We start from the raw sequence: 26,702 nt of genomic DNA, 5'->3' as shown, positions 1-26,702 counted from the left end.
GACGAGGAGATGCCCCCCGGGGGAATCGCTTTCCCGGGCGCGGTTAGATGCCCTCATCTGGATCCGGCGTCCACCTGGCCTAGCTGCCGCCCCACCCCACCGCTACCCCACGCCGCGCGCGCTCAGCTCCTGCCGCAACCCGAGCTCAGTTGCCCGGGTAACAAGGGATGCACACGGAGCGGGCCGAGCAACGCGAGTGCGCCCTGCGCGCTGTAGCTCCTCCTCCGCCTTGCAGACCCGGGTAGCTGAGTGTGCCAGCAGCGCGCTCGGGAGCGGGTCTTTAGCCGGGAAAGCGCGGTTCTCGTGCCGCTCTGGGCTCAGCCAGTGAGAAGCCGGGGGTGTGGCTGAGGCAACCTGCAGGCAGAGTACTTATGGGCTCGCCGCGGTTCAGGCCTGGCCTTCTCCGCACTCTTGCGCACGAGTGTCCACCCCACCGCAGCCGGGGAGTCGGAGAACGGCCACCCGGCTTCATCATGGTGACGCCCTGCCCCACCAGCCCCATGAGCCCCGCCGCCCGGGCTGGGAGGCGGGACGACCAGAACCTCCGTGCCCCGGTGAAGAAGAGCAGGCGCCCACGCCTCCGGAGGAAGCAGCCGCTGCAGCCGCTGAACCCGTGCCCGCTACCCGGAGACTCTGGCGTCTGCGACCTGTTCGAGTCCCCCAGCTCCGGCTCGGATGGCGCAGACAGCCCCGCGGCGCGAGGCTGCAGCCCCCTACCCGGTCCTGCCCAGCAGCTGGTGCAGCTAGATCTACAGACCTTCCGCGACTACGGTCAGAGCTGCTACGCCTTCCGCAAGGCGCGGGAAAGCCACTACCACCCGCGGGAGTCATTGGCGCGGCAGCCACAAGTGAGGCGCTGGTAGAGCCAGCTCTCCACCGCCGCTCCTCTTCCTCTCCCGGGCTCTCTCCTTTTCTGCTCTGTCTGCCCTCCGTGGCGCCCCGGCCCTCGCCAGCCCGGCTTCTACCCCCGGTCCGAGCGGGAAGGGGCTTTGGAGGGCCGGGCCACCAGCCTCATTTCACAGATGGAGAAAAGCGGGGCCTAGACGGCTTAAGTGACCTGCCCGAAGTCTCCAAACTGTTTAGCAGGGACACGGTAGAATGCAGATTAGTTAAGACAGTTTCTAGGTTCGAGTCCAGACTCCTACCGACTCTGGCAAGTTACTTCACGATCCTAAACTTGTTTCTGCATTTGCAAAGTGGTGACCTCCCTGCCCCCGCTGATTGCTGAGAGGATTACACGAGGTAACGTGTATCCGCGCTCGGCACGGCGCCAGGCACGAATCCCGGCGTCCTGGCTCCTAGCCCTGCCTGTGCTCTTTCCGCAGCAGCGCTGCCCACCTCTTTCCGTTTCCAGCGCCTTTAGGTTTTGCCTCTTTCCTGCCTCCCTCCGGGGACGCTCCCTAGGTCTTCGTGCCCTGTCCCTTCCACAGCCGCTCTCAGCCCTAGGCTCAGCTGGCCCGCCTCCCTCCTCCCTCCGGCAGGTAACGGCGGAATCCCGCTGTAAGCTGCTCAGCTGGCTAATCCCCGTGCACCGCCAGTTCGGCCTCTCCTTCGAGTCGCTGTGCCTGACGGTGAACACTCTGGACCGCTTCCTTATCACCACGCCTGTGGCTGCAGACTGCTTCCAGCTGCTCGGGGTCACGTCCCTGCTCATCGCTTGCAAACAGGTACCTCCACGCGGCGTCTGGGGGCCAGCCAGACTCCCGGCCGCTCTCTGGCCGCCCGGCTCTTCAGCGCACACGGTTGAGTGCTGGGTTCCCTGAACTCATTTTGCAAACTTACATGCCCCACAGCCTTAACTACAGAATTCCCCCCAAAACGAACAATCCTTTCACCCAGCCCCCAAAGAAATAGGCCACGTGTCAACAGCTCTCTGTAGCCCCTCTATTCTAGTCTCCGAAAAAAAAAAAATCTTCAAAATTTCTCAAACCTGTTTTCAGCTTTGCGCTGGAAGGACACCCCAGATGATTACGGTGGAAGTATGGAGAGGCGAAGCCCCAAATATCTCGCTGGAAGGGATGGGGGAAGTCCTGGTTTTCTCCCGGGTGTGAGACTGGGTGGGCCTCCAGCCCTGGATGCTGCGAAGCGAGGGATGAGCGCCCCTGTGTTACAGGTGGAGGTGCACCCGCCGCGCGTGAAGCAGCTCCTGGCCCTGTGCTGCGGCGCCTTCTCCCGGCAGCAGCTCTGCAATCTCGAGTGCATCGTGCTGCACAAACTGCACTTCAGCCTGGGCGCGCCGACCATCAGCTTCTTCCTGGAGCATTTCACGCACGCACGCGTGGAGGCCGGGCAAGCAGAGGTCTCCGAAGCCCTGGAAGCGCAAGCCCTGGCGCGCGGGGTGGCGGAGCTGAGCCTGGCTGACTACGCTTTCACCAGCTACACCCCCTCCCTGCTGGCCATCTGTTGCCTGGCGCTGGCAGACCGTATGCTGCAGTTCCCTCGCCCGATGGACTTGCGCCTGGGCGGGCACCCCGAGGCGGCGCTGCAGGACTGCCTGGGCAAGCTGCAGCTACTGGTGGCCATAAACAGAACGTCCCTGACTCACATGCTGCCCCTCCAGATCTGCGAGAAGTGCAGCCTGTCCCCGAGCTTGAAATGAAGTAGACCCTTGGTCTCCTTTGATCCCCTGGCCTGGCTGCTGGACCTCTCCCATTGCTTTGAAAGAATGCAGTATTGGCCCACAGAGAGGGGTTCAGGCCTCCCACTTGGTCACCAGGTCATCCTGCAGGTTGTAAATAGTGTACGATTGTAGCGTTTCATTGTTTATTTATTTTGCTAACAGCGCATGAGAGAAGAGAGGAGTCTTTCCCCAGTAAACAGGCTGTCTGCGGTGATTTGTCTGAATACTACCAATGCGAGTGTTTGTCCACGAAGAGGGAAGGTGAAGGCCATCTGGGAATAGAGGCGGTCAGTAACCATGGAGGGCTCCTCCCTCCCCCCAGGCATCTCTGTTTGGGAACACCAGGTCTGGAGAGGTTCCTGTAGACCGAGGTTCCAGTTACAAGACGAGTCAGGGTCACTTGTTGGCCTGTAACTGGTGACCTTGTTAGGAGGCTGAGGACTGCTCACTCCTAGAGGTTCAAAGGGCGAGGTGGGGTGTGAGGCTGAAAAGAACCCACAGCAGTCGATGTTGTCTAGCGGGGCCAGGGGGCACACTGCTGGTGCAGAAGATCCCAGGCTGAGAAGCTTTGGGGACTGCACACTCCCACTAGCTGGGGCAACCAAGAGTTACCCTGACAACTGCCAGATGTGGGAAAATGAAGGCTTTGCAGGCAGTTATGGCCATTACAAATTGAGTCCATTTATCCTGCAATCACATGGTTGAACAGTTCTCTCTTGTCTTACACCTACTATGTGTGAGCCCATGGTAACAATGGTGCACTAGTAACCATGGCTATCATTGAGTGCTTACATGTACCAGGCACAGTGTTCAGCATTCATTATTTCAATCCTTCAACAGTTCTACGAGGCAGAGTCTATTATCCCATTTTACAGAGGACACTGGGCCACAGAGAGGTTAAGCAACAGTGGAGCAGCCAGGATTTGAAGGCAGGTGATCTGAGTCCAGAGTTCCACCCTTTGCCACATGCTCAATTTCCTCCACTTACAGGTTTCTGGAAATGCTCAACAACAACAAAAAAAACTCTCTTCCCAAGGTAAGCGTGGGACAAGTGATCTGTTCGGTGCCCTCCATTTAATAGGGACTATGGAGAACATATTTGGAGAGCCAGTACAGTCCTTGCCTCCGGTCATGTTACAGGAGTCATTTTACAGATGGGAAAAGTGAGTCAAGAAATGCGACGGAGGCTTGCTGGAGTTCTGTGACTCCACAGCTGTCCCATCATCTTCATTCTCACTGTTGTGAATCTGCTGTAGACCCTGAATCTGTAACCTCCAGCAAATTTCTTAACCTCTCTGAGCCCAACCGCCAACTGATAGCGGGGCTATTATGAAGCTATTATGAGATTGCTATGAGGTAGTATAAAGTAGTGCTTAAACACTTGGACTCTGGAGTCAATTTGCTGTGTGACCTTAAGCAAGTCACATATCTGTGCTTAAGTCTTTCCTGTAAAAATGAGAGTAACAGTAGCATTTACCTGGTAGTGTTGAGGTATGGATTTAATGAGATGTTCTCTACAAACCCCTCAGCACAGGTCCTGCCTGGCACATAGCAAGTCTTCAAGAAGGCTAGGGGCTTCCATGGTGGCACAGTGGTTAAGAATCCGCCTGCCAATGCAGGGGACACGGGTTCGAGCCCTGGTCCGGGAAGATCCCACATGCCGCGGTGCAACTAAGCCTGTGCGCCACAACTACTGAGCCTGCGCTCTAGAGCCCGCGAGCCACAATTACTGAAGCCCGCGTGCCTAGAGCCCGTGCTCTGCAACAAGAGAAGCCACTGCAATGAGAAGCCCACGCACAGCAACGAAGAATAGCCCCCGCTCTCGGCAACTAGAGAAAAGCCTGCGGGCAGCAACAAAGACCCAACGCAGCCAAAAAAAAAAAAAAAAAAAAAAAAAAAAGCTGGTGGCAGCCTGCACAGTGATGGGGTTTGGGGAGGAGTTACACAGAAAAAAAAAAAAACTCGGTGAAAAAATAGAAAGCAAATACAGGAAAATGTTAATGTTACTGTTGTTCATTGTACTGTGTTTTTCAAATTTTCTGTATGGTTGAAAAAATAAAGTTTTGGTGGAATAAACTCAGTCATGTTCTACTGCATTTAGAATAAATCTACATGTATGACAAATGGCCCAGATAAAAAGCAAACTCAAAACATACTTAGAGAAACTTCCTTGCACTTCTTGTGCACCCAAGTACTCTCCAGAGACAGGAGCGCCTTACGAACCCTACTCTCCTGATATGTTGATATGCTAAGCTCTCCAGGAACTTTCTCCTCCTTGGCTCAGGGAGAGGGAAGTGGTGATCCCCGAGCTGTTTGAGGAAATGCTGGTCTGTGATGGTGAAAAGGAGGAAAATCATATCACCTGTTCCAAGTTCCAAAATATCTGGAGCTCTCAGCCTGGCTATTAGGGGATGGGGTACCTCTGCAAAAGAGTGATTTTGGGGGGAGTTGTCTTCACCAGCCTTTACTCAGCTAAGATTGATATGGGTGATTTGGTTCCAGAATCATCCAGACCAGGAATCATGTAATCATGCTATTCCAGCTCCTGTTGCCACAGACAATCTATTGTACATTTTTATGCACAATGCCCGTATTTTCCTACTGCCGTGTGGAACTCATTGATGGAAAATGGGCCTGTTTTGGATCTTGCCATGTGTAAAGATCTCCCCAAAACTCAGCTAAGAGCTTCCCTACTCCTTTTACAGACTGGGAAGTCATTAAGGATAGGGATGGGGAATGGGCTGACTAGTGGCTAGGCTACTCAGGAACCAGAGGAAGTAAGAGACAAAGCCAGCAAGAGGCTGTGGGAGGCTGGAGGTGCAGCTGAAAAGGCGCCTCAAAACAGCAACATTAATTTATCCACACCAAGCACCAGTCGTATTACATAAACAATCTCATCTTCACAGCAACTCCTCTGAAGTTAGTGCTATGTTTTTCCAAAAGAACTGGGGTTCAGGTATCTGGTGGAGCCTGGGTTCCGACCCTAAAGCCAGAGCTTCTTCCTCACCATCAGCGACACCACACCAACTCTAGCTGGCTGACCTCACTGGTTCCTGCATCTATAGATGGCTCAGAGAGTCTCTAAGTCTATTCTAACTATATCATTGGATTGCTTTCCATCAGTGTTAGGGGGATGTTGTTTATTAATCCAGATAATAGGTGCAAATAAAAAAGGATTTTTCACTACTCCTATGAGGTATAAGGCACCAATTTAAGGTGCCCAATAGGGGGTCACAAAGATTTCAATTTCAGATGATTGTTCAAACTGTATGGATATGAGAGTGGTCCTGAAAGAGACCCCTCACCCAAGGATCTAGAGATGCCCCTTCCTGGGAGAGGCTTCCGGCTTGGGAAGAGGAGCCAAGACCCCGGCTGAGCAAGCAAGGCCGGTTGTACAGAGAGTGACCAAATGCCTCGAGCGGCAGCTGAGGCTTCCGGGGAAGAGACCGGGTTTTAGGGGATTTGGGGCTGTCCACTGTGGACATGTGTGACCCTCTCTTTTAAAGGCTGTGCTCAGGTGCTGCTGCCTGAGAAAGTGCCGGGTAGGGGTACGGAGCGGGGCTCTAGGCATCAGACCAAGTGGATGTCAAAACCAGGAGGGCTCTCTAGCCTTGGGGGAGGGGACTTCCGTAATCTGGGGCTGTTCTGGGGAGTCCCTGCTGGACTTCTACAATACATCCCCAGCAAATCTTACATGGTGGGGCAAACGCCGGGGTCTGACTTTGGCAGTTGACACTCCAAGTTTGTTTCGTGCCTTGTGGCTGGCGTGGGAAGAAAATGAAATAAGAATCGTTAACTTTTCCACATTCCCGCTGTCCGTACGCGGAAAGGCGGTACCCAGCGTTAGGGACCAGTAGGGGTTGTCCTCCCCTCCTCTCCCTTCCTATGGCGTGGCCGGGAGGCTGCGGCGCCAACGCGAGCCAAAAGAGCGCTCGCGGGCCCGGGCCCCGCGCTCGCGGCTCCCGGGGGAAGCCGCGTTGCCAGGTTGGGTTTTAACGCCTCCGCCCGCGCACAGATTGTCCCGGGCTGAAGGCGCCACCACTGGCGCTCAGGCGCGAGCCGCCCCGCCCGCGCGGCGGTCCTCCTACTCCACCCCGCCTTCCCTCCGCACCTTCACAGTCGCCCCTTAGCCCCACCCCGGCCACGCGCCTCCCCGACTTCTGGCCGGCTTCAGAGCCTCGGGAGCGCTGGGTGTGGGGTCGCCATCCCGGTCCGGCCGCCGCCTCCGAGCAGTCGACGCGGGGCTCCAGGCCTGAAGCGGGCGGGGAGGCAGGATGCAGGCGTGCGGGGGCACCGCGGCGGGTCGCCGAGCCTTCGACAGCATTTGCCCCAATAGGATGCTGGATCCGCGAGGCCGGCCGTTCGGCAAGCCCGGGAAGCTGGAGAGGAAGGTGGGGCCGCGGGACGGAGCCGGGCAGGGTCCTCACGCTCCCGGCAGTGAGGGCTGACCCGCGCTCACCGTTTCTGTGCCCGGCTAGTTCGCCCCTGGGCAGAAGCTCTTTCTCGGTAGCAGCGGCAGCAGCCCGGTGTCGGTGTACGAGGATCCCCCAGACGCCGATCCCGCTGCGCTACCAGGTGATACCGGTGGTCCTTGCGCGACCCCTCGGGTTCCCCGCGCGAGGTGGGTGGGGCGCGCGGGGCTCAGAATAGCTTTTCTCCCTGGGGTTTCGGAGTCCTGGCAGCGATGCCAGCGGCGAGCCCTTGCGGGGAGGCTTAGGGTTCGCCCGGCGCGTGTCTCCGGTTCTCCCCGCGCAGCCCTCACCACCATAGACCTGCAGGACCTCGCTGACTGCTCCTCGTTACTCGGGTCCGACGCGCCGCCTAGTGGTAATTCGGCCGCCTCACAGGTACCTCTCCTGGCGGAAACTCGCGGCCTCTCGAAGCCCAAACTTCGATTTGGGAGTCAGTTCTCGAGTTTCCTCAAAGAATCCTTTTGGGTGGGGAGCGCAGACACATCTGGCTAGCGGGGGGAGATGTCCTGCAGAAATCCAAGCCTCTAGAATTAGAACTTCCTCCTCCCTCCTAGTATGTTAACGGTGGCCGCATTCTCAGAACTGTTTTGACCAACTCTGGACAGGGAAGCTCATCTGGAGGGCTCCCCTGCCAGACGGGTCTCCCATTCCCCTCCCCATCTATTCCTTGGAACTGCGATAAAGCAACGTGGAGGTTGCGCACTGAGGGACCAGGTGGGTAGATGGGAGCAACGTTGCTCTCTGGGCACCTTTCTGTTCTCCCAACATGCCTTTCCAGGCCATTCATTAACCGTTTTCATTCCCTGGATGTCTAAGGAGTGTGGAGATCGGGAAATAACTTCTCGATCAAGACTGGAAAAAACGAAGAGAATTTACATTTGGAGGAAGTGGGAAGAGTGACAAATGACTCGAAGAAATCTGACTGAAAACGTTGCTCTCTACAGAGATGGCCCTTCAGCAGTTGGGTACTTTATAAAAGTCCTTGTCGCCCCCTGCAAAGGCTGCTGTCACTTACTCCCATGGGGCAAAGAGGCATTTCCCCCCAAAAACCTATCTTCTTACTTGCATCCCACTTCTACCACTTGCCAGGGCTGAGACTCCCCAGCCAGATGATGGCGCCTCCCAGCACTGGTGTCTGGGAGGCCAGAAGCCTGCCTCATCGATGGATATGAATGCATCCATCGATGCATATGAATGGATATGAATAGCTAGATGCAACCTCCAGGAAGGGTGCCAGTTCCAGGTTCCTGGCAGCACGTGCTGGGGATATGAGGTTCCACGGGGAATAGACCAAGTACAGAACTCTCCAGAGGAAATGACCACCTCCTAGAACTGGGGTTGGTGTGGTGGAGCAAAGCTTCCCAGGGCCTCTCTAAGTGCCTCTTAGAATTGGGATAGAGCCTAAGGAGACTCAGGGTAGGTGGCAACTGAGAGCAGAGATTGTAAAGGCAACAGGTAAGAGTGGGAATTGCCCTGCAAAGGCCATTCTCCTGTTCTTTTAGGGTCTGGATGCTCAAATGAAAAAAGACAATACATAAGCATCTTTCAACGGACCCAGAGGGCTACATCACGCCCTTACTCCAACATGTTTATTTTGCAAGAAAAAAGCCAAACCAAACCAAACCAAACCAAACAACAACAACAACAAAACCAAGCAGGCTCTTGCTGAATTTTTGCTTATGTATACAGAACTTAAATTTGACATCATGCTCTGCGTTGTTTTTTGGTTTTGTTTTGTTTTTGTTTTTTGGCTGCTGTTTGTGTTGGAGAAATGCCAGGTTTTTACCTAATTGGGAAGATAGGATTCAAAGTTTCAAGGACAGAGCTCATGCCTGATGGCCCAAGCAAGAGGTCCAGGATTTTTCCCGCGGGAAGTCAGAACTGGTACAGAAGGAGATATATCCCTAGGGGAAGATTCTGTGGGGGAACCCCCTGGCCAGTGCACACTCTGGTTACATTTCTCCTTCCTGTTGGGGAAAGTGGACAGAGAGAGGAAGTGCTCTAGAAGTGTTTGAGGTCCAGAATGGGCTAAGACCTGGGATAGCACAGGAGGAAGCATTTCCTGGGTGCCTGTCCCTGAGTTGGCCTCTAGTCTCCTCATGGTAAAGGCTTTTCTCTACTGAGAGGGAGACCTTTTAGCCCTTGGGAAATGTCTCATTTCTGACTCCTTCAACCAGGGAAGAACTTGTGCTTCAGGATTTGTCTGGGGCCCTCAGTCTTTCCTTTCTAAGCTCCCTTCCCCTTACAGCCTCATTTCTCAACTGGTGCTAGAGGTCTCCCTGGTTGAAGCTCTCCTCCCTGAAGGAAACTGATACTTGCACATTCTTTGAAGTTAGAGTCAGAATAAGTTCCTCTTCTCAGAAGTATTTGAATAGTAAAGAAGGGTGTTTGGGAGAAGAATATGATTAACCCAAAGGAATAAAAAAATTGATAATAGTGGAATCAGTAGAATAGATATTTCTGATGGGCATACTGGATGCACCCATCACACCATGCTCCTTGAGAGGCTTCCTTCCCCTTCCCAGAACTGTCTTCATTGGAAACCAGGCTTTCCTAAAAGAGAAATAAAAGCTAGAGGCAATGAGGTATAGAGGAAAGAGGACTGAAATAGGCACCAGCATTCTGGGGCAGAAGCTCCAGTTTCACTATTTCAGAGCTGGGTGGCTTTCGACAACGCGATTTCTCTGAGCTTCAGCTTCTCCATCATGGGAGGAGTCACTTCCTGGGCCCTGCCTGCTTCCTACATTGGTGTGAGAATTAACAGAGAGACTCGATGTAAAAGTTTGTGTCAACTCTGTCCACGAATTAAGGGAATAAGAAGTTTCCTGGTCACCAGCCTTTTACAGTCTCATTCCGTCTCACGCACCCAGGCACGTTGCAGGAACCGAGGAGAGTGTCCAGTCCAAGATGCTGGTGATGCATCACGCCGTAAGGGAAAAGTCAACTCCGACTTTTTGAGAAACAGAAGAGCAAGAGGGGCCACGCCTGCTGCGTGCTGAACAGAAGCACTTTCCATAGCATCCCTGGCCCCTCATATCTTAGCCTACCTTTTCTCTTTCTGTATGGGGAGAGGTGGTTTAGTTGTGACTGAGCCCTGGCGGGATATGTGGACTCGAGTTACTGCTTTGGATGCCGCTGCACGCTGGCGGGTCTTGGGAGGAAGGACGGTGTGTGCGTACGCCAGGCTCCCAGCTCTTAGAGCTGTGGCTCCTTGGCCGGTGGGAGGTAAGTCGGGGCTGAAGGTCTGCGGGCGCACTAGCAACGCGCCTGGTTGGCTGGTGACCGGCCAATGAGGCGGCGACGGACTGTGCCGGCTGCCAGAGCCCGGGCGCGGGGCGGCTGTGCTGCGCGCAGCAGGACCGAGGCGCGACGCAGCAGCGCGCAGTTTCAGCGCCCGGCAGGACCCTCGCGACCGGGTCCCCGCTTCGTGCGTCCCTCTACCCACCATGGCAGTGCAGGCCTGCTGGATTCCGTATTTCGGGCAGGGCTTTGATTTTCAGGTACAAGTTTCTGCTGCGAACGCGAGTGCATGCACACCTGCCATCGAGCCCGGGAGGTTAACTGTCGGTCTAGGAAGTGTTCCAGACCCGCCAGACTCAACATTAACTAGTTTGTACCTCTGGTTTGTTTCAGAACCACTCCCTGCAAACGGCAGCGGACTTCGATCTGCAGGATTTCAGAGACACCGTGGATGATCTCATTGCAGGCAAGTGCAATCTCTTTGCAGTTAAATAACGGCGGGGGTGTCCTCTACCCCTCAAATCTGACTACTTCGGTCCTGAAAGTGGTAAACCCTGTACCTGTCAACGACTCGCCAGCAACTCATCAAAGCGTCTGGCTCATCCATATTTAGCCCCCCCCCCCTTTTCCTAATGGAGAAGATGAGTCGCTGCATCTATAGCGCTTTCTCAGTTTGCCCGTGTGAGTTCTGGGAGAGAGAACCCTACGCTGTGATGTGGGCTGGAAGACGCTGAGTGACAGGAGTGTGCAGAGTAGGGCATTTGTGTGACTTCAGGCAAGTTTGCCCTGGCCACCGTGGAAATTCAGTTCAGATCATCTCAACAGGCATTTATTGAGCGCCTGCTGTGTATGTACAGGATATCAGGAAGAGCCTGGGGATCGTAGGGATTGCAGAGTGAGGGGTGCTTTATTAATAAAGAAAAATCACGTAAACCCTACACCCGCGTGATATTTTGTCCCTGCAGTTAGCCGGGCACGAGTCTGAGGCTGCAAACCCAGCTCCCTCTCTTCCTCTTCATCAGACTCATCCTCTTTGATGTCGCCTCCCCTGGCGGGCGGAGACTTCCCCTTCTCTCCTTGCGACGTACTGCCGTTTGGTCCCTGTCTCTCCCCACAAGCCTTGCAGTCACCGCCGCTGCGCCCTCCCGACGTGCCCCCGCCAGAGCAGTACTGGAAGGAGGTGGCCGACCAGAATCAGAGGGCGTTGGGGGACGCACTCGTGGAGAATAACCAAGTAGGGACACTGGGCTGGCGTCCAGGAGTCCTTGGGGCGGGGGCAGGGCATGGGGCCCCGGGAGGAAGCGGAGTTGCAGGAGCGGGAATGAGCCCCCTTGGACGTTAGAACCAGTGGACGAGTTTACGTAGCTGCTGTTGCTCCACTGGTTCTACCTCAGTTTACAACGTCACGAAGTGGGAATAATCTTACCCACCAGATTTTTAATAGGGCCACCAATATTTACTGAAGGCTTTCTATATGCCTGGTATTGTGCTTACCAATTTACTTTCCTCATTAATTACTCACAGCCATTGAGCTAGATACTTTTACCAGCCCCATTTTACAGATAAGGAAACTGACTTATAGGAAGGTTGAACTTCTGTATCTGCCTGTTGCCCAAGTCAGCACTCCTCACCGCTACACTGAGGATTAACTGAGAAACATTTTGTCTAAGTGCTCTGTAAAAATAAATAAATAAATAAATAAATAAAATTATCATTCTCACCAGTGTAAACGTCCTTGGGGCCCCAGTTTCTAATTAGACGTTAGGATCTGGGTTCAATTTATGTAGAGTGTACAGGCGAGACCGAGCACGGTAGCCTATCCCTGAATGTTTGGGTCTCCGCCTGCAGCTGCACGTGACGTTGACCCAGAAACAGGAGGAGATCGCCTCACTGAAGGAGCGGAACGTGCAACTGAAGGAACTCGCCAGTCGGACACGGCACCTGGCCTCGGTGTTGGATGTAAGTGGGGCGCGCGCGTGTAGAACACTGCAGGAAGTCGGAAATGTTCTGTGCACCTCCCACCCAGCTCCTGGTGTTGGGAGCCGGCGGGGGTCGGGGAACGGAGAGGACCGCTGGGAGCTCGCTGAGTCACTTGCAGGTGTTGCCTAAGTCGGCCGAGTCGCGCAGTTCGACGTGCGCCCAGGTCTCCTTTGAGCGCCCAGCACGAGGCGAGTCCGGCTGGCTCCAGGGCGGCGCTCCTCCCCATCTTTTTGTAGAAGCTGATGATCACACAGTCCCGGGATTGCGGGGTGGCAGCCGAGCCTATCCTGCTCAAGGCGACTTCCAAAAGGAGCCTGGAGGAGTTGTTCAGCGCTGCGGGGCAGGATTGCGCGGAAGTGGACGCCATCCTGAGGGAGATTTCTGAGCGCTGCGATGAAGCGCTGCAGAGCCGCGATCCCAAGCGGCTTCGGCTGCAGCCCGAGCCCCCGAGCACGGACGGCAGGCCCGGGAACCTGCACGGCGCCTTCCGGGGGCTGCGCACAGACTGCAGCCGGAGCGCGCTGAACCTGAGCCACAGTGAGCTGGAAGAGGGCGGCTCCTTCAGCACCTCCATCCGCAGCCATAGCACCATCCGTACCCTCGCTTTCCCCCAGGGCAATGCCTTCACCATCCGGACAGCCAACGGGGGTTACAAATTCCGCTGGGTCCCCAGTTGAGCTGGGATGTGGTCCTCCGAAACACTGCCTTCTATCCAAACTGAAGCCCCTGTAGGCTAAACGGGAGTAGCTGAAACCTGGTTTCTCAGAAGAACTCCACTTGCAGGGCCGACGCCAGCCTGAGACTTTTTTTTCAGGAACAAAAACGTTTTGATACTGATGCACTGTAAAATTCTGGTACAAAATACTGTCTAGTCCCTCCCCTTTTCACAGCGAAACCGTGTGTGTATGTGCGTGTGTGTGCTTGCATATGTATGTGTATACATACACTTATATGTCACAGTCAATTTTTAAAGTATTTGTTTTTAGCAGCTTTGAATTACGTACTTTTTAGAGCTGGAAGGGACCTAAAAACCACTTAGGTATTTTATAATTATAATAATGCCCTACTTTCATACGAAGCAAAAGGAGGCTCTAAGAAGTTAAGCAATTTTCTACAAAAAGAAGCGTCATGGGAACCTTCCAAGTGCTCTCGCTAGTCTTTTAAAGATTGTAGGTCCAGAGGCCAGGTCTCTGGGTGAACGTTTCAATACATCACTCACTTCCCCTGATCACTTAATTTTGTTACGATTGGAATCTTTCATTTTAGCTGCCAGAATAAAAAATTAGGAGAGGTTAGGGTTAGGAATTCCTAAACCTTGTCTTAGGGCAGGCAATAAAACAGAGGAAAGTGAAGATTCTCAGAGTCGATGGGTTATTGACAAAATAGGTGCTAAACACGTTTGTTTGTAATGATCATTTACATAATTTTGTAAGATTTATGATAAATGTTTATATTAATTATGTATAGTTTTATTTGTCTAGACAGAATAACCACAGAAAAAGCAAACTTAGTAAGAAACACACATTGTTTTAAGAAAATGGTACATCCCACCTGAAAAAGAATGTGCATATTTTAGGGTGTTCATATTTTTGGGGGGCAGAAACCAAGTGTGGAAACCTTGGTAAAAGTAAAACTATCTATTTGAATTCCATGGATAAAACTGGGGTACACATTCATGTTTTATATTTCTTGGCTTCATCTTCTAAGAAAAACTTAGGTGTTATATGGTGCCTTCGCTTTGCCTTTTCTTTATCCCCTTTTGCGTGGGCTTCCTTTTTCTACTCTGTTGTGAAGTTTTGTTAATAGAGTATGTCAAGTCGTGATTTGTCCTAAACTCCACAGTTCTCAACAAGAGGGCTGCTTCTTGCATTTGGGGGCTCAGCATGGGCAAGTGTCCAACCCTGTTACACCGCATTGCTGGTTCTGCCATCCGAATGCCATCTGAATGGAGAGATCAGGTAACAGGTGAGCTGGGCAGTCTGTCGGAACCTGCTTCTCCAGTTTGTCCTGTGTAACTGTTATCTGTATTTAAATGGCCATTTTGAAAACAAACAAGAAAGTGATAAAATAGAGCACATTTCCTCATACTTGGTCTAACAAATGGACTCTTACAAAATACACTGGATGGTTCAGAATTCTTTTTTTTTTAATTTATTTATTTTTATTTTTGGCTGTGTTGTGTCTTCATTGCTGCACGCAGGCTTTCTCTAGTTGTGGCGAGTGGGTGCTACTCTTAGTTGCGGTGCGTGGGTTTCTCATTGCGGTGGCTTCTCTTCTCGCGGAGGATGGGCTCTAGGCACGTGGGCCTCAGCAGTTGTGGCTCACGGGCTCCAGAGCACAGGCTCAGTAGTCGTGGTGCACGGGCTTGGCCGCTTCACCGCATGTGGGATCCTCCCGGACCAGGGCTCGAACCCGCGTCCCCTACATTGGCAGGCAGATTCCCAACCACTTGGCCACCAAAGAAGCCCCCATAATCTTTTCATCAGCGTAAATATAAAGTTACTACAGTTCAGCATCAGAAGAAACAGAAAACAAAAACAAAACCCCTTGTTTCAAGAAACAATCAGCTTGTTAAAAGTTCTTTTCCTCTCCACTCCTCAGTTAGTATCTTCATAATGCATTGGCTTCAATGACAGAAAACTTAAAAAATTATCTATATGTATTTTTCTATTTGTCTTATGCCTGGAATTTAAAAAATTACAAGAGCTATCAAGACTTCTGTGCGTGGTAGTAGGTGGTTTTATGGCCTTCCCCATGCTGAATGAGCCCACAAACCAGAGCTTCTTTGACCTGGTGTTTTCCTCACTTCTTTGGGAAGCTAACCATCCAATGACTGAGTGCTTATACTAGCAATGAAGGGAGCTGTGCCCACTGATTTATGTCCTTACATTCCTTACATGGTGCGAATTCTTTGTACTGCTTGTTGCTGATTTAGTAGGAAACCTCAGTGAGAGCAACTTTAAACCAAATCTTAGCCATTTTCTCCATGATTCTTTGAGCCTATATTCAGCTATGTAATCTAGCCTAGCTCAAGAAGACATGTTAGCCTGAAATTATCCCAATAATTCCTTCATTTCAAATAGGACCAGGCACTGTTCAAAGTGTTCGGGAGATAGTCATGAACAAAACCAATTCCTTGCTGTCATGAAGCGTGCATTCTAGTGGGGGAGACAGATACTGAACAAATAGTATATAATGTCTGATAATTAACATGTTATATAGAAAATAAAGCAGGGTCTAGGGATAGGATGTGACAGGAATTATTATTTTAGATAACATGGTTGGAGTGTTTCTAAACAGTTTCTATAGCAGCAAAATCAGTTTTAAAAAAGAGGCACACACACTTTAACTGAATTATTTTTTAAAGAAATGACCTCATAACTGCAACACTTAGATGTTGTTCTAAAGTAGTGGTTCTTAAATTGTAGCATGTATCAGAATCATCTATAGGGCTTATTAAAACCCAGCTTGCTGGGCCCCATCACCAGAGTTTCTGATTCAGTGAGTCTGGGTAAAGCCTGAGAATGTGAATTTCTAGCAAGCTGCCAGGTGATGTTGATGCCTGGGTCTAGGGCCACCTTTGAGACCACTGTTGTAAAGAAATTTTTTAAAGATCACTTCAAAAAGGTTAAAAAAAGCAAAAACCAATTTACCTGATGTTATGCAAATAATTCTTGTGATTTAGGATTAAGTTTTTAATGATAAAAACCATACTACATTCAAACAAGGGCTATATTTCAAAAAGTTGGAAGTGATAATAATGTGCTTTGAAAAATGATGTTAGATGACCCAGAAGGTAGCTTCAATGATGAAATGAATACCTTCAATGAAGGACTTGTTGAAGGGAAGTGTGAAGAGTCTGAATAAAATTACTTATGAAATGTGTTAAAGAAGCTCAATTCAACTGGCCCCTAATGTGGGCAGAGAGATCAGGATCTAGTCCTAATTCTCCTAATTAACTCAAAGGTCACTTAGAAGAATAATATGTAACAGTTGAAGAATTATGGTATCATTAATTTATAATATTAGCTAATGATATTTTTGTGTCTATGTTTAACCTAAAGGAGAACTAGGCAGTACAATGATATTTAAAGAATTTAAAATTATTTGGAGCAATGATATGACCAATAAGGGATTAATATCCAACATATATAAACAGCTCATACAACTCAACATCAAAAAAACAAACAACCCAATTAAAAAATGGGCAGAAGAATTGAATACACATTTTTCCAAAGAGGAAATGTAGATGGCCAACAGGCACATGAAAAGATTCTCAACATCGCTAATCAACAGAGAAATGCATATCAGAACCACAATGAGATATCACCTCACACCTCTCAGAGTGGCTATCATCAAAAAGAACAAAAATAACAAATTTGGCGAGGATGTGGAGAAAAGAGAATCCTTGTGCACTGTTGGTGGGAATGTAAATTGGTGTAGCCACTGTGGAAAACAGTATGGAGGTTTCTCAAAAAACTAAAAATAGAACTACCATATGACCCAGCAATTCCGCTCCTGAGTATATACTCAAAAACCCCCAAAACACTAACTCAAAAAGATACATGCACCCCAATTTTCATAGCAGCATTATCTACAATTGCCAAGACATGGAAACAATCTAAATGTCCACCAACAGATGAATGGATAAAGAAGATGTGGGGGTATATATACAATGGAATATTATTCAGCCATTAAAAACAATGAAATTTTGCCATTTGCAACAACATGGATGTAATTGGAGGGCATTATGCTAAGTGAAGTAAGTCAGACAGAGAAAGACAAACATTGTATGATATCACTTATATGTGGAATCTAAAAAATACAACAAACTAGTGAATACAACAAAAAAGAATCAGACTCATAGGTATAGAGAACAAATTAGTAGTTACCAGTGGGGAGGGAGAAAGGGGGAATATAGGGGTGGGGGAGTGGGAGGTACAAACTATTGGGTGTAAGATAGGCTCAAGGATGTATTGTACAGCACAGGGAGTAAAGCCAATATTCTGTAATAACTGTAAGTGGAAAGTAATTTTTAAAAATTATATAAAAATAAAAGATTTTTAAAAAGATACTAAATTTTGATAATAAAGATTCAAATTCATAAAAATAGTTCATGCACAAGCCAAAATGTTCACTTAACTAAAGAAAATCATTATATCAATAGTTTGCAGTTTACACTGGTTGTCTCTCTTTTTTTTTTTAAATAGATCTTTATTGGAGTATAATTGCTTCACAATACTGTGTTAGTTTCTGTTGTACACCAAAGTGAATCAGCCATATGCATACATATGTCCCCATGTCCTCTCCCTCTTGAGCCTCCCTTCCATCCTCCCTATCCCATCCCTTTAGGTCATGGCAAAGCACCGAGCTTATCTCCCTGTTCTATGCTGCTGCTTCCCACTAGCTAACTATTTTACATTCAGTAGTGTATATATGTCGATGCTACTCTCACTTTGCCCCAGCTTCCTCCTCCCACCCCGTGTCCTCAAATCCATTCTCTATGTCTACGTCTTTATTCCTGCCCTGTCACTAAGTTCATCAGTACCATTTTTTTTTTTAGATTCCATGTATATGCGTTAGAATACGGTATTTGTTTTTCTCTTTCTGACTTACTCCACTCTGTATGACAGACTCTATATCCATCCACCTCACTACAAATAACTCAATTTCATTTCTATTTATGGCTGAGTAATATTCCATTGTATATATGTGCCACATCTTCTTTATCCATTCATCTGTTGATGGACATTTAGGTTGGTTCCGTGTCCTGGCTACTGTAAATAGTGCTGCAGTGAACATTGTGGTACATGTATCTTTTTGAATTATGGTTTTCTCAGGGTATATGCCCAGTAGTGGGATTGCTGGGTCATATGGTAGTTCTATTTTTAGTTTTGTAAGGAACCTCCATACTGTTTTCCATAGCAGTTGTGTCAATTCACATTCCCACCAACAGGGCAGGAGGGTTCCCTTTTCACCACACCCTTTCCAGCATTTATTGTTTCTAGATTTTTTGATAATAAGCATTCTGACCAGTGTGAGGTGATACCTCATTGCAGTTTTGATTTGCATTTCTCTAATAATTAATGATGTTGAGCATCTTTTCATGTGCCTCTTGGCCACCTGTATGTCTTCCTTGGTGAAATGTCTATTTAGGTCTTCCACCCATTTTTTAATTGGATTGGTTTTTTTTTGATATTGAGCTTCATGAGCTGTTTGTATATTTTGGAGATTAATCCTTTGTTGTTTCATTTGCAAATATTTTTCTCCCATTCTGAGGGTTGTCTTTTTGTCTTATTTATGGTTTCCTTTGCTGCGCAAAAGCTTTTAAGTTTAATTAAGTCCCATTTGTTTATTTTTGTTTTTATTTCTGTTACTCTAGGAGATAGGTCAAAAAAGATCTTGCTGTGGTTTATGTCAAAGACTGTTTTTCCTATGTTTTCCTCTAAGAGTTTTATAATGTCTGGTCTTACATTTAGGTCTTTAATCCATTTTGAGTTTATTTTTGTGTATGGTGTTAAGGAGTGTTCTAATTTCATTCTTTTACATGTAGCTGTCCAGTTTCCCCAACACCACTTATTGAAGAGGCTGTCCTTGCTCCATTGTATGTTCTTGCCTCCTTTGTCATGAATTAGGTGACCATATGTGCGTGGGTTTATCTCTGGGCATTCTATCCTGTACCATTGATCTACATTTCTGTTTTTGTGCCAGTACCATACTGTCTTGATTACTGTAGCTTTGTGGTATAGTTTGAAGTTGGGGAGCCTGATTCCTCCAACTCTGTTTTTCTTTCTCAAGATTGCTTTGGCTATTCGGGGTCTTTTGTGTTTCCATACAAATTGTAAAATTTTTTGTTCTAGTTTTGTGAAGAATGCCATTGGTAGTTTCATAGGGATTGCATTGAATCTGTAGATTGCTTTGGATAGTATAGTCATTTTCACAATGTTGATTCTTCCAATCCAAGAACATGGTGTATTTCTCAATCTGTTTATGTCATCTTTGATTTCTTTCATCAGTGTTTTATAGTTTTCTGAGTACAAGTCTTTTGCTTTCTTAGGCAGGTTTATTCCTAGGTATTTTATTCTTTTTGTTGCAATGGTAAATGGGATTGTTTCCTTAATTTCTCTTTCTGATTTTTCGTTGTTGGTGTATTGGAATGCCAGAGATTTCTGTGCATTACTTTTGTCTCTGGCAACCTTACCAAATTCATTGATTAGCTCTAGTAGTTTTCTGGTAGCATCTTTAGGATTTTCTATGTATAGTACCATGTCATCCACAAACAGTGACAGCTTTACTTCTTTTCTAATTTGTATTCCTTTTATTTCTTTTTCTTCTGTGATTGCCGTGGCTAGGACTTCCAAAACTATGCTGAATAAGAGTGGCGAGAGTGGACATCCCTGTCTTCTTCCTGATCTTAGTGGAAATGCTTTCAGTTTTTCACCATTGACTATGATGCTTGCTGTGGGTTTGTCACATATGGCCTTTATTATGTTGAGGTACGTTCCCTCTATGCCCATTTTCTGGAGAGTTTTTACCACAAATGGGTGTTGATTTTGTCAAAAGCTTTTTCTACATCTATTGAGATGATCATATGGTTTTTATTCCTTAATTTGTTAATCTGGTGTATCACATTGATTGATTTGCATATATTGAAGAATCCTTGCATTCTTGGGATAAATCCCACTTGATCATGGTGTATGATCCTTTTAATGTGCTGTTGGATTCTGTTTGCTAGTATTTTGTTCTGGATATTTGCATCTATGTTCATCAGTGATATTGGTCTATAATTTTCTTTTTTTGTGATATATTTTTCTGGTTTTGGTATCAAGGTGATGGTGGCTTCATAAAATGAATTTGGGAATGTTCCTCCCTCTGCAATTTTTTGGAAGAGTTTGAGAAGGATCGGAGTTAGCTCTTCTCTAAAAGTTTGATAGAATTCTCCTGTGAAGCCATCTGGTCCTGGACTTTTGTTTGTTGGAAGATTTTAAATTATGATTTCAATTTCAATACTTGTGATAGGTCTGTTTATATTTTCTAATTCTTCCTGGTTCAGTCTTGGAAAATTGTACCTTTTCCAAGAATTTGTCCATTTCTTCGTGTTTGTCCATTTTATTGGCACATAGTTGTTTGTAGTAGTCTCTTATAATCCTTTGTATTTCTGCGGTATCAATTGTGATTTCTCCTTTTTCTTTTCTAATTTTATTGATTTGCATCCTCTCCCTATTTTTCTGATGAGTCTAAGGGTTTATCAATTTTGTTTATCTTCTCAAAGAACCAGCTTTTAGTTTTATTGATCTTTGCTATTGTTTTCTTCTTTTCTATTTCATTTATTTCTGCTCTGATTTTTATGATATTTTTCCTTCTAGTGACTTTGGATTTTCTTTGTTCTTCTTTCTCTAGTTGTTTTAAGTATAGGTTTAAATTGTTTATTTGAGATTTTTCTTGTTTCTTGAGGTGAGATTGAATTGCTATACACTTCCCTCTTAGAACTGCTTTTGCTGTGTCCCGTTGGTTTTGGGTCATCATGTTTTCATTGTCATTTGTTTCTATGTATTTTTAAATTTCTTCTTTGATTTCTTCAGTGATCTCTTGGTTATTTAGTAGCTCACTGTTTAGCCTTCATGTATTTGGTTTTTTTACAGTTTTTTTCCTGTAATTGATTTCCAATCTCAGTGTTGTGGTCAGAAAAGATACTTGATATGATTTCAACTTTCTTAAATTTTTCAAAGCTTGATTTGTGTCCCAAGATGTGATCTATCTTGGAGAATGTTCCATGGTCACTTGAGAAGAAAGTGTATTCTGCCACTTTTGGGTGGAATGTTCTATAAATATCAATTAAATCTATCTGGTCTATTGTGTCATTTAAAGCTTGTGTTTCCTTATTTATTTGCTGTTTGGATGATCTGTCCATTGGTGTAAGTGGCGTGTTAAAGTCCCCTACTATTATTGTGTTACTGTAAATTTCTCCTTTCATGGTTGTTAGTATTTGCCTTAGGTATTGAGGTGCTCCTATGTTGGGTGCATAAACATTATAATTGTTATATCTTCTTCTTGGATTGATCCTTTGATCATTATGTAGTGTCCCTCCTTATCTCTTGTAACAGTCTTTATTTTAAAGTCTATTTATCTGATACGAGTATTGCTACTTCAGCTTTCTTTTGATTTCCATGTGCATGGAATATCTTTTTTCATCCCTTCACTTTCAGTCTGTATGTGTCCCTAGGTCTGAAGTGGGTCTCTTGTAAACAGCATATATATGGGTCTTGTTTTTGTATCCATTCAGCCAGTCTGTGTCTTTTGGTTGGGGCATTTAATCCATTTACCTTCAAGGTTATTATAGATATGTATGCTCCTATTACCATTTTCTTAATTGTTTTGGGTTTGTTTTTGTGGGTCTTTTTCTTCCCTTGTGTTTCCCACCTAGAGAAGTTTTTTTAGCATTTGTTGTAAAGCTGGTTCGGTGGTGTTGAATTCTCTTAGCTTTTGCTTGGTTGAAAAGCTTTTGAGTTCTCCATCAAATCTGAATGAGATCCTTGCTGGGTAGAGTAATCTTGGTTGTAGGTTTTTCTCTTTCATCACTTTAAGTATATCCTGCCACTCCCTTCTGGCCTGCAGAGTTTCTGCTGAAAAATCAGCTGATAACCTTATGGGGATTCCTTTGTATGTTATTTTTTTTGTTTTTCCCTTGCTGCTTTTAATATTTTTTCTTTGAATTTAATTTTTGTTAGTTTGATTAATATGTGTCTTGGTGTGTTTTTCCTAGCGTTTATCCTGTATGGGACTCTCTGTGCTTCCTGGATTTGATTGACTATTTCCTTTCCCATGTTAGGGAAGTTTTCAACTATAATCTCTTCAAATATTTTCTCAGACCTTTTCTTTTTCTCTTCTTCTTCTGGGACCCCTATAATTTGAACGTTGGTGCATTTATTGTTGTCCCAGAGGTCTCTGATATTGTCTTCAATTCTTTTCATTCTTTTCCTTTATCCTGCTCCTCTGCAGTTATCTCCACCATTTTGTCTTCCAGCTCACTTATTCGTTCTTCTGCCTCAGTTATTTTGTTACTGATTCCTTCTAGTGTATTTTTCATTTCAGTTATTGTGTTGTTCATCTCTGTTTGTTTGTTATTTAGTTCTTTTAGACCTTTGTTAAATATTTCTTGTATTTTCTCAATCCTTGCCTTCATTCTATTTCCAAGATTCTGATCATCTTTACTATCATTACTCTGAATTCTTTTTTGGGTAGATTGTCTATCTCCTCTTCATTTATTTGGTCTTGTAGGTTTTTACCTTGTTCCTTGATCTGTGACGTATTTTTTTTGCCATCTCATTTGTTGTTGTTTTTTTATGAGTGGGATTGTGTTCCTGTCTTACTGGTTGTTTGGCCTGAGGCTTCCAACACTGGAGTTTGTAGGCTGTTGGGTAGAGCTGGGTCTTGATGCTGAGATGAGGACCTCTGTGAGACCTCATTCTGATGAATATTCCCTGGGATCTGAGGTTCTCTGTTAGCCCAGTGGTTCCGACATGGAGCTCCCACTACAGGAGCTTCGGCCCGACCCCTGGCTCATGAACCAAGATCCCACAAACCGCATGGGGTGGTAAAAAAAAAAAAAGAGAGAGAGAGAGAACAAAAACAAAGTAAAAAATAAAATTAGACTAGGAAACTAACAGATATGCTAGATAAGAATATAAAAATAAACATATAGATGAATCAACAACCAGAAGGTACAACAGTACCATAATAGTAAAAAAGAGGAGGAGGGAAAAGAGAAAAAAAAAAAAGGGGGCAAAAGGCTTTGGCTGTGGAAGGTGGGGCCTAGGCAAGGGCGAGGTTTGGGCAGTGGGCGGGGCCTATGCTTAGGACCCACAGGGCTGGAAAAGACCCTGGGGGCTGTGGGTGGTGGGGCTTAGGCTCAAGGAACAGAAGGGGCCCAGGCGTGCCCCCCACCTCTGGTCTCAGAGGGCAGGGGACCTCACCTGGGAGCCCAGCAGGCTTCATGGGCTCAAGTAAGCAGGACAAACGCCCTCTGCTCCTCTCCCACTTCTCCTGGAGGGCCCATCCCACCTGCCTCTCTTGATCTCCCCCACCTCCCTCCTATGCCCCCAGGACCCACACGGCCTGGAGGGGGCTTTGGAGTGGGGGTACTGGCCTGGGAGCTCAGCACGCTCCCCAGCCCAAGTGGGCCAGGCGATTGCCCTCTGCTCCTCTCCTGCTCCTCCTGGAGGGCCCCTCCCACCTACCTCTCCTGATCTCCCTGGCCTCAGGGGCGCCGATCCTGTCTGGCCTCCACTTCTCCTCCCCTCTCTGTCCCCACACATCCTACCAGTTCACTTGGGGGTTTCTCCCATCTCCTTGGGCGTCAGGGTCCCCTACCAGTGGCCAGCAGGTGCCCTAGTTGTGGGGAGACACTAACTCGTTGTCTTCACACACTGCCATCTTGACTCCGCCCCCTCTACACTGGTTGTCACTATTTAAAAATTTACATACATGTGAAAATTCCAACCGTTCACTTAAAATGAGAGAATTGAAATAACTCAAGTTACGTTTCTTTGCTTAGTCACTCACTGTGCCAGCAATGTTCAATTTTAATCTCCTGTTTAAATGCAAGAAAATGCAATACCGCAGGGATGAATGACATGAGCTTTGACTAAAGCAAGCTCACAGAGCTCAAAACATTAGGAACTCTCTCTCTTGAAGACATGTAATTGAGTCCCTGTTTTTTGAGCAATGACTGTATGATGGGGATTATCCCGATTAACTGTCAATGTTTATAAGAGGATAGGAAATGAAAGTGTGTTAAGTTGAAGCTTCCACCTATAGTAATAAAATTCAACAAGGACCACAGAATTTAGAACTTACACCAGCCAACAAAACACTTCTTCAGATAGGAACATTTTATCCCAGATATTTAGAATTGCCCATCCTACATCAAAGACTTGTAGTTGTTTTTTTTATTGTTTTGTTAAAGTCTCCAGACAATGTATCCTCTCAGTGCTGGCGCTTGGAGTAGACAGACTGCTCCAGGTGGCCCTTAGTATGCCACAGGGATAAGTTGTGGCATTCCACTTTATTAGTTATTCATGAAAAAGATTATTTGGAGCAAGAATCATCGGCTGCATGATCCTGTAGGTCACATGACTGAATCTAATCTGTTAATCTTACTGTGTCCTCCTTGAAGTAGACACTGTGGGATGAAATCTGTGTCATAAGCAATAAGCATGATGTCTTGGTTTCAGCATAGGGATTTATGGGACATGACAAAATTAGGGGCTTGAAGCCACCTACATGTTGAAAGCACTCACAAACAGGTTTCCCCAAATTAGTTCTTCCTTCTCCCCTCTCCCTTGTTCTCTCTCTCTGATCTTTGCGTCTCACAGAAAAGAGCACCAGTACTATAAAGTCTGTGCCAGGCAGTTGAGATAGGAATGGAGTTTACTCGATTTTTAAGATAAGGGTTTATTTTTAACACATAATAAGTTGAGACAGGAGTTGCTAACAGTTGTTTCAGCTGCTAATGATGCTTTCAATGAACCAGACTTTATCTTTCTGCTTTATGCCCCCCTAACTTGTTAGCAGTTTGTCCTCATGCTCAATGTTTCATGACCATAAGGTTACTGCTGTAGCTCCAGACATCATGTCTTCATTCAAGATAAAAATAAAGAGTACAAGTTTTCACAGATTGAAAGGGAAGACAAAAACTCTGTCAGAAAACCCCCAGGTGGACTTTCACTCAAGTCTCATAATCAGACCTGAGCCACACAGTTACCCCTACTTGCAAGGGAGGCTGGGAATCTAGTTTCTCACTCTTCTAGCCACTATAGTGAGAGGTAGGCAAGGGAGAAGGGAGTTGGGAAAAGCTCTTACCCTATCTAACTAACAGTATCTGCCACAGAGGTTTAGTTGGTCTCGGTAATATAGGGAAACCTAAAGAGAAAAGACAGGAGAAATGTGTCCCTCAGACCCTGACACCAGAGCTTGGCCTCCCCAGCAGGGAGTGAGGTGGGCTTCCATCCTGAGAGAGGGCCCAGGATAGTTCTCGGCCTCCCTTGGGGACCTGGGAGCCTGAAAGGGAAGGAAGCACTCAGAGTGGTGCTGCAGCTGGAGCCTGAGGCCTGGGTATGTGATGAGAGTCTTTGAGTGTGGGAGCCTCTGGGAATAAGATGAAGGAAGTGATTGGTACTCTGGTTGGATTCTCCTTAATAAATTTCATCTTCATCTTTTAACTAAAAAAATGGAAATAAAAATTTTATGCAAGGAAAATATACTCATTGTAAATACAATGAAGTAACGAGTGGTAATGAAAGTACAGTGAAGTAACAAGTGGTAATCCTACCAACTAAAGATACTATTCTGAATATTTTGGTATATTTCCTTTCAGAAATTTTTAATGTATATACATATGTGAATGCATAAGTATGTTTGTGTATATTTAAAACTTGGATCCTCTATACATATTATTATTTTTTAAATAAATTTATTTATTTGTTTATTATTTATTTATTTATTTTTGGCTGCATTGGGTCTTCGTTGCTGTGCTTGGGCTTTCTCTAGTTGCAGCGAGCAGGGCCTACTCTTCATTGCAGTGCGTGGGCTTCTCATTGCGGTGGCTCCTCTTTGTTGCGGAGCACAGGCTCTAGGTGCGCAGGCTTCAGTAGTTGTGGCGCACGGGCTTAGTTGCTCCGCAGCATGTGGGATCTTCCTGGACCAGGGCTCGAACCCATGTCCCCTGCATTGGCAGGTAGATTCTTAACCACTGTGCCACCAGTGGAGTCCGGCAGGTGGATTCTTAACCACTGCATCAGCAGGGAAGTCCCTACATATTATTATTGAATAGCAACAATTGACCATTGTATAGAAATGGTCAAGGGTTCTGGAGTCACATAGAGATGGACGGTTGCTATCCTGGCCCTGCTGGGATGGGCCAGCTGGGTGACTTGAGTCTGCGAGCTGGCCGAATTCCTCAGTTTTGAAACTGGGACTATAGAAGTTGTGTGATTGATTGAGGTGATGCATCTCAAATGCTTGACACAGTACCTGTTACATGATGAACACTATAGTTATCTGTTTGTATTAGTTTTCTATCGCCGCTATAACAAATTACCATAAACTTAGTGCTTAAAACAATGCAAATTTATTATCTCACAATTCTGTAGGTCAGAGATGGTTAAGCTGGGTTCTCTGCTCTGGATTTCTTGGAAATCAAGGTGTTGGCCGGGTTCTTATTTAGAGGCTCTGGGAGGACTCCATTTCCAAACTCAGTCTGATTGTTGGAAGAATCCAGTTCCTTATGATTGCAGGACCGAGGTTCCCATTTCCTGGCTTGCTGCAAGCCAGGGACTTGTCTTTGCTTGCCGCAGACCGGCTGCAGAAAGCTAGAAGTTCCTGGCGGTGAG

The 26,702-nt window shown here is 46.9% G+C and overlaps 2 protein-coding genes across 2 annotated transcripts; both read left to right on the top strand.

The window, feature by feature from the left end:
• Positions 1-473: 473 nt before the first annotated feature.
• CCNO (cyclin O) lies at positions 474-4,467 on the top strand. The gene is made up of 3 exons (XM_007195596.2): positions 474-848; positions 1,482-1,667; positions 2,114-4,467. The coding sequence occupies exons 1-3, from the start codon at positions 474-476 to the stop codon at positions 2,597-2,599; spliced, it is 1,047 nt and encodes a 348-aa protein (XP_007195658.2). The 3' UTR covers positions 2,600-4,467.
• A 2,427-nt stretch (positions 4,468-6,894) lies between these two features.
• MCIDAS (multiciliate differentiation and DNA synthesis associated cell cycle protein) lies at positions 6,895-12,989 on the top strand. Its single transcript, XM_007195591.1, has 7 exons — positions 6,895-7,011; positions 7,099-7,195; positions 7,376-7,467; positions 10,726-10,798; positions 11,355-11,566; positions 12,181-12,291; positions 12,549-12,989. The coding sequence occupies exons 1-7, from the start codon at positions 6,895-6,897 to the stop codon at positions 12,987-12,989; spliced, it is 1,143 nt and encodes a 380-aa protein (XP_007195653.1).
• The last annotated feature ends 13,713 nt before the right edge of the window (positions 12,990-26,702 follow it).

Source organism: Balaenoptera acutorostrata, chromosome 2, assembly GCF_949987535.1.
Source record: "Balaenoptera acutorostrata chromosome 2, mBalAcu1.1, whole genome shotgun sequence".
NCBI classification, from domain to species: Eukaryota; Metazoa; Chordata; class Mammalia; order Artiodactyla; family Balaenopteridae; genus Balaenoptera; species Balaenoptera acutorostrata.
Note: the sequence above shows the minus strand (reverse complement) of the source record. Positions and strands in the feature narration are given on the sequence as shown.

What these genes read in the sequence shown, in the direction of transcription:
- CCNO (XM_007195596.2), top strand. Translation starts at nt 474, where the DNA reads ATGGTGACGCCCTGCCCCACCAGCCCCATGAGCCCCGCCGCCCGGGCT. An exon ending in CATTGGCGCGGCAGCCACAA is followed by an intron (nt 849 to 1,481) that starts GTGAGGCGCTGG and finishes TCCCTCCGGCAG; the next exon opens with GTAACGGCGGAATCCCGCTG. An exon ending in TGCTCATCGCTTGCAAACAG is followed by an intron (nt 1,668 to 2,113) that starts GTACCTCCACGC and finishes CCTGTGTTACAG; the next exon opens with GTGGAGGTGCACCCGCCGCG.
- MCIDAS (XM_007195591.1), top strand. Translation starts at nt 6,895, where the DNA reads ATGCAGGCGTGCGGGGGCACCGCGGCGGGTCGCCGAGCCTTCGACAGC. An exon ending in CCGGGAAGCTGGAGAGGAAG is followed by an intron (nt 7,012 to 7,098) that starts GTGGGGCCGCGG and finishes GTGCCCGGCTAG; the next exon opens with TTCGCCCCTGGGCAGAAGCT. An exon ending in CGATCCCGCTGCGCTACCAG is followed by an intron (nt 7,196 to 7,375) that starts GTGATACCGGTG and finishes CTCCCCGCGCAG; the next exon opens with CCCTCACCACCATAGACCTG.